Raw genomic sequence first — 14,663 nt, forward strand, 5'->3', positions numbered from 1 at the left:
AAAATTATCCTGAATGAACTTTTTTTAATATTATGCAAAGGCATATTACACAAATCCTTCCCATTCACTAGAACCAAAGTTCCTTCCAAGGGTCATGTGTGTTATCATAACCATGTTATACATAATAGTGACCTGTTTCTGTTTTTACATAACCATAATTAGTATTTTTCTTTAAAACAAATGTATTAATGAAATCACTATATCATAGCTTAGTAAAAATTATTTAGTGTAAATTCTAAGAATTGCTAATTAATTCACAAGCAAAAACAAAATTCAACTATCCACCACAATACAGAACCAAATACGTTATTTTTCATTTTTATTATTCTCCCTTGCGTATCAATAGCGTTTTCGGGGAATTTCTCATCATCAGTTGATTAAAATTAAAAATTACACATTAAAATCCCAAAGTTATTACTTAAATAAAATATATGTAGTCAAATAATTAATTTAAAAAAAAAAAAATATCTTGTGACTGGCCACTAAATACTGCACTGTACAAATGTAATATAAAGTTTAATATTGCCAAAAGTGCTGCTATCTATAGCAGCTTATAAGAGCATCATTATCAAACTCTGTTTGCAGATTGATTAGGCTGAATTTCTCTTTATATTTATTTATAAATATGGTATTTTTCCAAAATGTCCAATTTTTTATTGTCAATTTCTTTTATAATTTAATTTTTTTCAAGTTGGTTTCTAAATCAGTAATAAAGTGTTTATTTATTATTAGATGGTCTGCAACATTAGAAAAAAACCTAATTTATTGTTTATATAATACCTTGCCTTAAATGATCTATTAGTTTTCCCAATATACATTTTATCGCAATCATTACATGTTATTTTATAAGCGCTACATATAGTATTAAAATCATTATATCATTATGGTTCTTGAAATGTCTTATATGTTTTTTTGGCTTATATGTACTATGTACTGGTTTATATTTTTCATCATTATAAACATGTCTCCAATTTATTTGGCGACTATGTAGAAAAGTAGTTTAAAGGAAGTATTTTCAAATTGTATGCAATAAATTTTTTTACCAAGAGCTGCTTTTTTAATACCAAAATATAAGTTACTTTCTGGTTTAATTCTAAATTTAATTGTATTCCCCGTGATATAAATTTTCAAGCAAAAAACCATACATGAGAGGGTGCAAAATTTTATTTCATGTTTATTTATTTTATATTAATGTAATTTGTGTAAATTATGATACAGTACTGCTATTATCATACTGGAATATGCTTTAAGAACTAGGAAAATTTTAAATTTCAGATTTTGACAGGTTGACAAAAATCAGTGGTTTGGGGTTAATTATTTGTATTCTTTTTGCTCATATGCATTAGTGAAGTTGTTGAGGTCTTTCCCAATCAGTTAGGCAGTGATTGGAAGGAAGTGATTGATGTGTGTAGACTAGTCACCAACTGACTGACACAGTCCGCTATGAGTTAAGAGAGACTCCTTTATAAACTCCTTAACAACATCTAGAACACAAGCCGGGATTTTTAAAGGATGTTGTAAAGGCTTTTCTACAGCCTCTGTTACTACTATGTATTAGATTAGTTCAATAATCTGTAATTTAAAGTTCAATAGTATGTCGTGTGTTTTATTAATAAATAGTTTACAGTTCAAAATTTAGGTTTTTATTTCATAACGTAAGCCAAAACAGAAGTAGTTTTTTCAATTTTTTTTGCCTTTGATGGTTATTAAATATCTTTATGAAATATAAAGTCATTGTTAAAATATATTTTTTAAATATTGATTTTTATTTGTTTTACTAGTTTGTCTTGTTTAAAAGAATAGAGTGTCAGGAAGAGTGCTAAAGTAAAATACACTAATTTTTGTGGTTCTTAATTACAAATTTAATTAATTAAAACATTAAATAAGGTATATACTTTCTCTGTCGTCACAAAATTTGACTTACTCTTAGTGTTGTGCTATTATAATTGTTGAAACTTTAACCCACTATTAAAATATAGAAATTGTTAATAGAAAAAAAAAACTGATGTCAATGTAAGACTAATTTACTTACTTAACTCATTTTGCAGCTGTTGCTGAGCAAAACCCACTTGCTCTTTACTAATTATTTTTGTGCTTTCTTTGAGCTTGTGACTTTAAATGCTGGAGTTGATTAAAAGCAATACTTATTTGTTAAATATACAGCCCTTCATACAAGGTGAGGAACATAAAGAAGAAACTAAAACGATGGAAAAAAGCAAACCCCCCCGCACATCACGGCTTGTGTTCTAGATGTTGTTAAGGGGTTTGAAGAAAAACTTTGAGACTAGTTGGATAATGTTTAAATTATAGTTTGCATTTTATGTATTTGTTTGTTTTATATCCTACTTTTTATTTTTTATTGTAACAGGAAAGTTTTTTTTTGTTTTACAGAATGTCTTGCAACTGTTTATTACACATGCATCAAATGTATTTCTTCTTGAGATTGGATCTGAATTCCCTCTTCTTTTGGATGAACAAGTAGATATTTGTAAACGGGTTCTTAATATATACCGTTACATGGTTATGCATACGCATATGGAAGCTAGAACATGGTAAATAAGTCAAGTATTGATTGAAAATTATATAATAACAAGATAAGTAAATGTATCATTGTGTGTGCGCGAGTGTGTTTGCATGTTTGTAGACATTAATTTGTATTCGTGGTTTCCAGTGTTCTTTGGTGGTTGAGTTTCAATTAACCACACATCTCAGGAACGCTCAACCTGAGACTATACAAGACTATACTTCATTTACATTCATACATATCATCTTCATTCATCTTCTGAAGTAATACCTTATGATGGTACCGGAGGCTAAACAGAAAGAGAGACAGGCATTATTTTGTATGGTTGTTGACGTGTACAAAATTCTAAATGTGAAACTTATTTCAGTATGTGTAAATATTTTTGAGGATTCAGTCATTTATTAAATAATTTTAGTCTAATTTTGATTTGTTGTTTATGTTACTGTATGATTACTTACAGGGAACAGTTGCTGAAAGTTTTACTTCAAATAACATCCTTAATTCTTACTAAAATACCACCTAGAAGGAAAGAAGAAACTCTTGGGGGAAAACTTGCACCAGCTATTTTTCAGGTATGTATACTTTTCCTTTATTGTTTTGATTTATTGTTATTGTTAATTTCTAAATTTTGTTTCTATATTGTTTATGTTCTATAAGTATTCATATCAAATCTTGGTAACTCTACTGTTAGAAATGAGTGTAATAGAATAGAATGCACTGCTCATTTTTTATATTTTGTGCTAAAAGATAATTTTTTCTTTACCTTTCATTGTGTTAATCCATAAACATGTGGAGATGTTGAACTTGCTTTGTGTTAATCCATTTGACATTTGGACTGCAACAACCCAGCAGAACATGTTTTTAACATTTTTAACATGTCTAACAGAATATTTAAAAAAAAATGTTCTTTATACAGCTGCTTAAGTAATACTGTAAGGTATAATTTTAGTACACCTTGGTCTTATCCATTTTTTACACTTTTATTTAACTTGTTCTGTGCACTGTGTCACATGGCAGGATGGTCAGAATTTTGTCAGCATTGTTTAACTTACTTCCAGATGAGATAGATGGTTAAAATTTTGCACATTCTTGTTGTTAAGGACAATGAATTGTTATAACAAAAAAATTTCTTAAAAAATCTCTTTTCATAGAACATTTGTTGTTTGTAAATAATGGAAATTCAAACCACCGTGCATGCGTACAAAAGAGTTGATTCAGATTGCCAGTCAGCTGTGGTTTCTGCTACATAGTAAAGCCTCCAATGTGAAGATGGGTTATATATGGACAGCTGTCAACTAGTGTCAGTGAATCCACTGTCTTAGATTTATGCAGAAATGTGTTTGAGTTGATTATTCATTTTGCTACATCATTATATTTCAAAAGAAATCCATCTATGATTGTATGCAATTGTGTAGAATCATGTAATCATTTATACAATGTGTTTAAAAGTGATAAATTAACACATTTCCCTGAGATTGTGTCTTAAAAGTTTCATAATAATATACTGTCTAACTGTGACAGTAATTTTTTGTCTAAAAAAAAATTTTTATTTAACTAATGAAAAAATTACAAAAAAGTACTGAAATTTCACTGTTTGAAAATTATTGAATTAAAGTGTAACTTTTTTGGAAAAATTTTCTGATACAAATATATTTAAAGATGCACTAAAAAGAAAAATAATTTCACTTTTATATTAAATGAGATATGTTTCATAAAAATATTTAATGTTTTTCATATATTTGTATATGTTTCATATTAAAAAAAAATTATATATATATATATATATATATATGCATGTTTCATATTAAATCAAAACTCCTTGATCATATTCAAATAATGTTTTATATTGATCTATGAGTCTGTTTCTATTCATGGTAGTGAGTGAATGTACTTTTATGTGAACATTTATTTATTACATCTCTCAGCTACATTTAATTATAAATAATGTATATTGAATGAATTTATTAACAAAATTCCTTTTATATTATGAAAAATAAGTGTGCAGTGACAGTGGCCTTTATTGTATTACATTAAATTTTATAATCCGCTCATGGATAATTTGCTATGTAATACAATGAAGGGCGCTTCATGCTTTTGATTATTGTTGTGATATAAAGTGTGAAGGAATTTTGTTAATAAATTTATTCAATATGCATTATTATAATTAAATGTAGCTGAGAGATGTAATAAATAAAATTTCACATAAAAGTACATCTACTACTTGTGTAGAAAACAGATTTATAGATCATCACTTCCAATAAAGAATTTAATCAGAATTTATTATAAACATTTATCCTTGATTTAACATTACTTCCATTTAAAACAACTAACGTTTACGTGCCGATTGTTGTAGCCAAGTACTGGAAAGGTTATGTTATATATTTATTTACGGTTTCTTTTACGAGTGTAGTGTTTACATAAACATTTTTATTTGTTCTTTTAATTTTATTTTTCAATTCTAAGTTATTAGAATGTAAATCTATTAGAGTCTTAGGAGTAAATTGTGAACTAAAGTTATGCGAGTGATGATTGAAGATGTATTATATATATGTGAATTTGAATGTGTAAAGTTTGATTACTGCACATGACTGTATAAATAAGGAAAAACATTTACTTATCTTTGATAGTTTTAAAAACTATTTGTATAACTGTATAATTCTGAAATGATGGTAAGTTTATTGATGAAACAATTTAACTATCCAATGAAACATCATAAGAACAAATATCTTGTTTTCTTTTTTGATGATTTTTCCAATTTTGAGAAATTTGATTATGTAACAGTCAAAATTCCCCAAAAATTTATTTCATTTTTATAACTTCTGTTAGAATCATCATCATTTAATGTAGAATTGATTAATTATGAAAGTTTGTGCATGTTTTTTTAAAATTAGAAACAGGTATTCCGTTTAAAAATTATTCATTTGAAAAAATACATTTCAGGATGGAGAAGTATACTCTGGATTTTCTTGAATGTAATGTGCCATTAATCTAATGTGCACAATCTTTTTTTATAAACAGGATTAAAAAACATCTTTTTCTAAGTAATTTATAATAAATTAAAAAATTAAATAAAAATTTATTTATTATTCAAATACAGGAAATACTAAAAAAATAACTTTAATACTTTAGAAGAAATTTAAGTAATTGGAAAAATTACCTGTTATACTTAAAAATATTATGATTTATACAAAAATAAATGTCTTAAATTAATAAAATGTTTACAGAATTATTTGAAATAACTTTTTGCAGCATACTAGTAATGTTTTCTTACTCAGGGTTGATCTGATAAGATAAATATGAAAGTATTTGTCAGATTCACTGCTGTCTAAGTAAGTTAGGCCTTGGCACTATTGTCTGATTTTTAAGTTTATTTCCTACGATACTTTTCCATGCGTTCCAGAATTGTGAGATACCTTTAGGGAAAGTAAGCTTGATTTTCCTGTCAAGAGTTAGTTCTCTGGGCTATACAACCATTTGTTGTACTGTTCTTGGACTTTAGCCTTGAAGGTAAATTAATTCTGACACCAAGGAATTGAAGAACCAAAGTTTCTGCAATGGCAACAAGTTTTGTCTTCATATCACACAATTTTATTTTAACATCCTCAGATGATGCCCTCAGAATGGATCTAAACAAAGTATTGATAGAATGTAAAGAGCTCCTGGACAATGACCCCCACATATTTCTAAGCCAATGATGTTATTACCTTCTCTTTCATTCATCCATTTTCTTGATATTGCACATTAACATCATTTGGGAATAGAGATTCAGTTTTAAAATCTTTGGTGACATCTTCCAGTTTAAAAATTAATAAACAAATTTATGGTCATCAACAGTGGTTCCCAATGATAGTTACTTGTTGCCTTTCATTTGCCCTTACTTTAATTTCTTTCATCCCTTTTGCATATAATATACAAATGAAAAAAGGAATTAAAAGTCACGTCTAACCTAATTGCTGTCTCGTCTGGATTATTAATATTTGTCAAAGGATAACTTTTTTTTTTCCAAAGTGCAAAAGAATGTCATTGAAAGTTGCAGAACTCTTTTTTAAATTTTGAAGGAAATTTCTGTCATGTACTAATACAACATCTTAATGTTGGTCTCATGAACTTTTCCACCCAACCACAATGCTACTCTTTTACACTTCATGTGGTATGTTTAGAACTGCAGCACATCAGAAACTATATTGCTCTGCTTGTCATGGGTATTCATTTTTTCTACTTTCTATTGCAAATTAAAGAACCTTGCCTATCAATTTCAGGATGTCTTTCTCATTGTCTTGAAAGTATTCTTCGTGAAGCTGGACAATGCAATATTTCAGTTTTTTGCTACTGCTGTAATCAGACATTGCTCTCCACTCCTCCAAACTATCTTTGACTTGCTTGTTTCTTTTTTTTTAAATGAAAATAATAACGTCTTCAAAAGTTAGCTTTATAAATTTTTTTCTTTCTTTACTGGTCATATAAAAAATTAAAACAGAAATAAGGAAAAATTGAAAGAATACTAGGAAATTAAACGTGTGTAAAAAGAACAGATATGCATATACAAATACGCATTGATGTTTAGTACAATAAATATTCAATGTTCACAACAACATCAAGGAAAGTTAGATTCTCATACATTATTGATTCCAATGCGTTACCAAACTTTTAAACCTAATTTTTTTTTCTTAGAAAAGGTGCTTATTAGATAGAAAAAATACAGTAATTATTTACTGGAGGGAAAGAAGATGTAATGTTGAATCTGTACAACTTTATGACTAATTCTATTTCGGTCTCTGTGGCGCTAGTGGTAGGATCTCGGCCTTTCACCCAGAGGTCCCGGGTTCAAATCCTGATCAGGCATGGCATTTTTCACACAAGCTACAAAACATTCATCTATCCTCTGCGGAAAAAATGCTTAATTGCGGACCCGGAGGTTAAAAAAAATAAAAAAAATAACTTTGTGACTAATGTTGATCGTATGCTAAAAAAAAGTTGCTGATAGCGTAGAAAAGTAATTTTGGAGAAGTGTGTGATCTATAACACTTTGTAATGTGGAACAGATAGCCTCTGTGTTGTGCAGAAGCACTGTTCTTATATTTTATGTATTTGTATTAATATATAGTGGGTTGTATTTTTATTACAAAACTTAAACAATTTTGTGTATATTTCTAAAAATGTGCAACAAGGTTTTTATCTCATAAATTTGTTATTTTTGAGTGTTTTTCTTGTTGCAAAATTAATTTGATGGTAGCCCAGGATTTTCATGAAGTTAAGAACGTTTCTGGCCGAGACATCATACAATCAAAAAAATTTCCATGTTCTTTTTATTAATTAGGAAATAATGTGACTTATTTTTAAGCAGACTTAAAATCAACATTTTGGCTGTGTAATAGTAGAAATATAGTTGTAAACAAATTTATATTAGAAATATAGTTGTAAACAAATTTATATTACTGCCTTGGTGGTTGTATGAGTGTTTATATGCTTAGACGTCTAGGAGAAAGTTTGCTTGAGGAGTTTCATAAAATTTTTTATACCAATAAAAAGAAATTACTAATTCAAATATTTCCATTGCCAGTCATTTTATCCATTGGAAACGAGATGGCTACCAAAATCTCTGCAAATTAAATTTTTTGTGGAAACATGAGAACAATCAGTTTTTCAAAAAAAAGTTAGAAACAAAGATGTGCTCTTATCATGTAATTATTTCTATATAGGATGAGCAACTTAAAACTGAACCACTGTAGACTAAACACATTTGTACATATAACATTTTATTATAACAATGAAAATGTAATTAAATTAAATTCTGTATTGCATTAGCAAAAGTTTACATCTTTACCATATCTTCACAAAAGATGTTTGAAGTAAGTGCCCTACGCAGCAGTGATCATATTGAGTCACCTAATTCAAAATTTTTTGTTAATGATTTCTTGTTGAATATTCACCTTCAGTTTATGGATAGTGTAGGGATTTGATTCATAAAATCCATCCTTCAAATAGCCCCAAAGGGAAAAATCGCATCTAGACAATCTGGATAATATGGTGGCCACTACTCTCTGCCTTCTTCTGACACTTTATTCTTCTGTGAAGCCCGTGAATGTAAAGCCTTGAATTTGTGCTAGTGATTTGTTTAATGTGTGACTTGTTGCACCATATTATTGGAAGAAGCAGTACTCTTTTTCACAATCTGTTAAGTAAGAGTAGAATTCTTCAAAAATTGTATGGTATGGTGTACTTTTGTATTGATAGTCTGGTTAAAAAATATTGGCCCCCCCCTCATTATACGATTATGTGTATAATATTGACCAAAACAGCACACCATACACTGATTTTTCCACTGTGAAGTGGACAGTCAAACATCTGGTGAGGATTTTCAGTCATCCAATTCATGGATTGTGTGAATTAACATGCCCAGATAAATGAAACCATGTCTTATCTGACAAGAGTATAGCATTAGGTGTTTTTGTTCATTGACAATGTTTTTGAGAAGCCAATCACAATAATTAAGATGTCTTGGTTCGTCTATTTTCATAGTTGTTTGTTGCTTGTTGCTCAATTGTTATACAATACAATTTCGAATTTAAATCATAAAAAGCCTTACCATAAGATGTATATTTTACACCACTTTCTTGTGATAATTTACATATATATTTTTTAACTTAATTTATATAACTTAATATTTGATGTAACTTTCATATATTTTAGATTTTTTGAACCACCTGAATTCTCTGAATTTTGATTATGATTTTTTATGTGAAGTCTTAACTGAAGGTTCTGTATTTTGTTTAGTGTTTGAAACCTGACCCTGTTGTATCCCATTTTTTAACCCAATTATACATGCTACTCTTTGCTGGGATACTGGCTTTTGGGAAACTTTTCCATGAATATTTCCATTAATATTTTTCCATGACGTGTTTCTTGAAAAAATTCAGAATACACATAAGTTTTTACTATAGAAACTTTTCCCTGAATCGAATGAAATGTTTTAGAAAATCATAACTGTAGAGAACAAATCTATACTGGACTAAGCATGAACTGTTTGCAACTGATAACAAGGTATGAGAGTTGGGACATAACAGCATTAAAGGTTACCTTAAAGGTGTTAAATTGGGTTGAGATGCAATTTTAAGTTGTTAACCTGGTATGATATACCAGTTATGATTACTAAACTTGTAAAGTGACATTATTACTGTCATTATTGTATTGAAAATGATTGTAGTTAGAACAGTGATTAAATTTTGTGTAAAAATGAGAGAAAAGTGGGTTTTGAAATTAGAAAAATATTTAAAATTTTTTAATTGTATACAGTGAATAATGCTTATCAAGAACAACTCTGAGTGTTATAAACAACTCAAAGAAGAACAAGAAGACAATGATCAAACAGGCTATCTTTCAACTTCCTAAACACAAAAATTGGTAGAACTGATTCAAAACTTTTTGGCCAAACTTTGAGTGTTCTCATTTTAGAAGAAATGACAGGAGAAATTTTAGTTGAAGATTTGAAAAATAAAAATAAATGCGCCCATGTTATCTTGCTCATTTGTTACTCTGGAATGAAAATAACAGCTACTGATTGCTGACAACATACAAGTTTTTCTTACTATAAAGTGTAAAGCAGATTGCATCCTTTTTGACATTCTCAAAAATTAAGTTTATGATAGCAACAAATAAACTGAACCACCTGTTATGACTTAAAAAACTAGTTTAACATTGAGTTTGTCGATAGACTTGCTTAACAATTTTATATTGAGCATAAAAAACAGATAACAAAGCAAAAAATAAAAATACTTAAAAAAATTCTTTAAACAAATATACTTTTAGTATTTCTTACTATAAAACCTAATATAGATCTCATCCTTACAATCAGTTTCAATCAATCAATTGGTTAGTAACAGGAGAAATAAATAAGTGTTATAATACACAAGGTAGTGCCTAGCACATCTCAAACCGTACAGCTTTATGTTACATGTTTATTATGTTCTTCTCTCAATATTTTCTTAGAAATATATTCTTAGCACATTATACTTTCAATATTTCTATTCCTAAAATGTAAAACAGATATATTTAAAATTATCTGTACAGATAAATCTGTAATGGAACACCGAAGACTAAGCATACCAGTATTCATATTTAACCTCTCAGTGCTATTTATAAAGTACGTTCTTATAACATATTTTCTGTTTTTCTAATGATGGAATGAAAAAGTAACTACATCAGATGTAGCAAAAAAGAAGTAAAATATCAATTGCTCAAGAGTGAATTATTTAACATCTCTTAAAACTGTACCATCATGTAAATAATTCAGGAAATGGGTTACAAAAGTAACTAAAAAAAAAATATTTGTGTATTTTCTATATATATTTATATTTTCAGTTGGTATGAGCATAAAATAAAAAGCCAGGCCACTTCTGCATTCATGTTTACAAAAAAATATTTCATTTTCAGTTATACATGTCAGTTGTGGGTTATTTTTTAAAAACAAATTTCTATTCAATCGCTTTGTTCTGAGTTCCAGTGAGAGTTAAAAATCAACAAAAATAAAAATATCTATACTCTTTTTAACATGCTGCATATCCAGTATTTTTAACCGTAAAATTAATGTAGTCCTCATCCATTTATAATTGTTTATATAATTGGTTCAGTTCACCTAAACAAAAAACTGTGCAGCCCAATATGTGGCTTAGTGAGCAGAAAAGCATTAGTTTATTTATTGTGATAGTGTGTTGATGTGTAGGTGTACTATATGTTATCAGGATAGTTTCATTTTTCATTTTTTTAAAAACTTAAATCATTGCATAAACCACTATGGTTATGTTTATATAATCTGTGAAAACACCATTGAATTCAGTAAATTTAATGTACTATATTTAGCTGCATTGCTTTTAATTTATGAATTAATTCTGATTTATGTGTTCATACCACATTTATGTGTTCTTTAATTTGTTTCAGACTTTAATAGTCACATGGATTAAAGCAAATTTAAATGTTGTGATATCTTCAGAGTTATGGGACCAGTTTCTTAGCGTTCTTAGTTCACTGACTCAGTGGGAGGAACTGATCAGAGAGTGGGCTGTAAGTATAAATATTATTAAACCTTTTTAGTGATTTGTGTGGTGTTATGGATATGGTAAAGATGTGTTAATTACACAGTATGTGTGATGTGTAAAATTTTTAAAATTTATTATGTTATTACAAGAACAGAGATATAGATTCAGTAATATATTTCCAAATTTATTTGTATTCATCTCTATTTTGAACTCTATTTTTGATTTCTATTTTGTTGATGAGGTGAAATGATGGTGTTTTTCATTCAATGTTATAATGAGTGTTTTACTGTCAAGTTTGGCTTGGGATTCAAACCCATGTGAAATAAATGAGAGGTCAATTTGCATTCCAGTTAAGTAAACTACAAAAATTTTGGTTGGATATTACTAAAATTTGGGTATAGTTGTACCGTACCAAATTTTCAGTACGGTAGTGAATATAATGTGCATTCTGTTTGTAGGTGCTTTGAAAAATATTTTTAAAAAAATTATCTGAAAAAAAATCATGTCTGTAATAAAATTTGTTTGAACTTCTTTTGAAGATGGTTTTATTTTCATAAATTAAAGCTAAATATTTGTAAAATATTTAAAATTTTAATCTATATACCACCAAGAAGGCAGAATATTTTAACGTTCCACCACTTCAGAGTAATCAGAATAATAAATGACTGAAGCAAAGTATGTTACTTAATTGTATTATCCAATATATGTGTTCTTATTATTTAGCTCCTTAGAAATTTTACTAAATCGTTTACTTAATCAGTTTGCATTGTAATTCAGTGGATCTAAGAGAAATCAACTATGAAATGTACCTCATATTCAAAATAGTTGTTATATTATACTCAGGATATTCTCTGTTTTTTCTTCATTTATAAGCATTACTGATATAGTATTTTTATATCATGTTATTAACCGTAACAGTTGTGAGTATTAGAATTTTTATTACATTGTCTAATGCATCTTCACTACTTAATAACTGTTTAATTTTGTTAACTTAACTACTTAAATATTAAGATAGATTGCATTTTATTTTCTTCTTTTGTGTATAAATATTAACATAGATTGCATTTTGTTTTCTTCTTTTGTGTTGCTGTTATTAATAAAAACCTAAACCATTTCTGCTGTAATATCCAGGTTTCAGAATTACAGTGTTATCCAGATATTTAGAAAGGATTCACTCATTGGAATAAAAAAAAGAATTCAATATATTAAGGCTTATGTCATTTAATTTCAGTAGGTTTATTTTTAACTATTTGTGGTGGGAATTGAACTAAGTCCAGTCTTATGAGAAGAAATTATGCTAACTGATATATCACCTGGCTGGTTAAACATCGGTTGTATTAATTGTCTTTAGGGCTTATGATTTTTCTTTTTTTTTTTGATAATTATATTTTGTTGGTATGTAATTATGTATGTAAAATTATTTGTTATTACATTACGTTATGTAAAAACAAGATATTATGTAATACATTATATATTATACATGACATTATTTTGTAGACATTATGTATTTACGTTATTTTTAAAAATTATAAAAACATTTTACGTTATAAACATAATGTTTATAACGTAAAACATTACGTTATTTTTAGCAAAAAAAAATTATTCTTTTGTGTGTTTATTTTTATAATGGGAGGCTATGTGTATGTAAGCATGTAAGTTTATAATCTGATGCCAATGAAATAAATTTTTATTCTTTTACTGGTTTTTTTATTTTATTTTTATTTCTTATTTCTGTAGATGTATGGTAGTGTGTATAATATCATTCACTGATGTATATGTGAGTAGTAAAATCAAAAACCAAGATTTTAATAACTTTGCAGAAAAAATTTGTACATACTAAAAAAAATATTTTTCATATTTTTTTACCCTCCTGAAAAATTATTGCTACAAACACATTGGAATGATACATAAATGAAAGTGCAGCAGCTTACTATTTAGATGATTAGTCATCTTAACCATATAACTAACCACACAAAGCAGAATCACCTGATACTGTACTATGTGGTACTTGTGTGTGGTTATTTCCAGCCAGTCAGATAAAATAAAGAAGTTGTTTTCTCAAGATTGCCATTTTGTCCATTCACATTGAATGGCAGCTAGCATACTCATTTTTGCTATCTGACCACATTGTGGTTTTGCTATTATCTTATCTGTAAGTTATAAGGAAATCCAAATAAAGCTGTTTAAAATATTTAAAAATGTAAACACTAATTTTCTTTGTGATATTATTTTTGAGATGAGGTGTGTGTCTAGAGAACAGAAAAATAATTTTCATTTGTGTTTTCACTTAATGATATTTATTATAAAAATATAACCTTGTACTAAAGACATCCTATTATATCCTTACTTAGGATATTTAGTATAATTTTATAAAGTTTTGTATGTTTCGTCAAAATTAAATTAAAATTAACAATCATTGATTTTTAATCGAGTAGATAGTAATATTAATAATAACAGTAATATGGCTGCTATGTATTTAAATATATTTTGTTATTTTATTATCATAGGAACTGTGTTTTAGGAATTCAGCTTTAAAGTTTTGTATGATAATGATGATTATAAACTTAAAATAAAAGTAGTAGTCTAAAGTAAATTAGACTTACGTTGATTAATTTTTATGCATCCATCTTTTTTAAATCATACAGGAAGGTGATTTTACAGTTTTATAAGAAATGCAGTGGAATGAAATTTTATAATTTATTTTTTATTTTTTCTCTAGAAAACTCTGGAAACGCTGACACGAGTTCTTGCTCGACATGTTTATAATCTGGAATTAACTGATCTCCCACTTGATCGACTTAGTGAGCAGAAAGCCAAAAGACAAAGAAAAGGAACGTCAGTAAGCAGAGGAGTTGTTTCTGCAAATCAAGAACGTAGAGAAAGTGAATCTCCTCAGGAAATAAAAATGGCAGCAGACACATCAGGTGGTTGTAACTATTACTAGTAATAATTTCTTGGTTATGGTCTTGTGTACTTATCTGATGATTATTGATTTATAATTTTTACTTTGACCTGCTCTTTTGTTACTTTTTAATAATGGTTATTCTATAAATTATTATAATAAAATATTTTTCCAAATATCCTAATAAATAATCTGTTGATGCCCA

The 14,663-nt window shown here is 27.8% G+C and overlaps 1 protein-coding gene across 1 annotated transcript in view; it reads left to right on the plus strand.

Annotated features, from left to right (window-relative positions):
• Positions 1-14,663, plus strand: part of LOC142325155 (putative Rho GTPase-activating protein CG5521) — a 142,252-nt gene that overhangs the window by 49,291 nt on the left and 78,298 nt on the right. The window contains exons 13-16 of the mRNA XM_075366555.1: positions 2,392-2,552; positions 2,985-3,096; positions 11,459-11,581; positions 14,276-14,480. Of these exons, the coding sequence (XP_075222670.1) occupies positions 2,392-2,552; positions 2,985-3,096; positions 11,459-11,581; positions 14,276-14,480 (601 nt within the window). The remainder of the gene's footprint in view (positions 1-2,391; positions 2,553-2,984; positions 3,097-11,458; positions 11,582-14,275; positions 14,481-14,663) is intronic.

The sequence above is a fragment of the Lycorma delicatula genome, chromosome 5 (genome assembly GCF_047948215.1).
Source record: "Lycorma delicatula isolate Av1 chromosome 5, ASM4794821v1, whole genome shotgun sequence".
Taxonomy (NCBI): domain Eukaryota; kingdom Metazoa; phylum Arthropoda; class Insecta; order Hemiptera; family Fulgoridae; genus Lycorma; species Lycorma delicatula.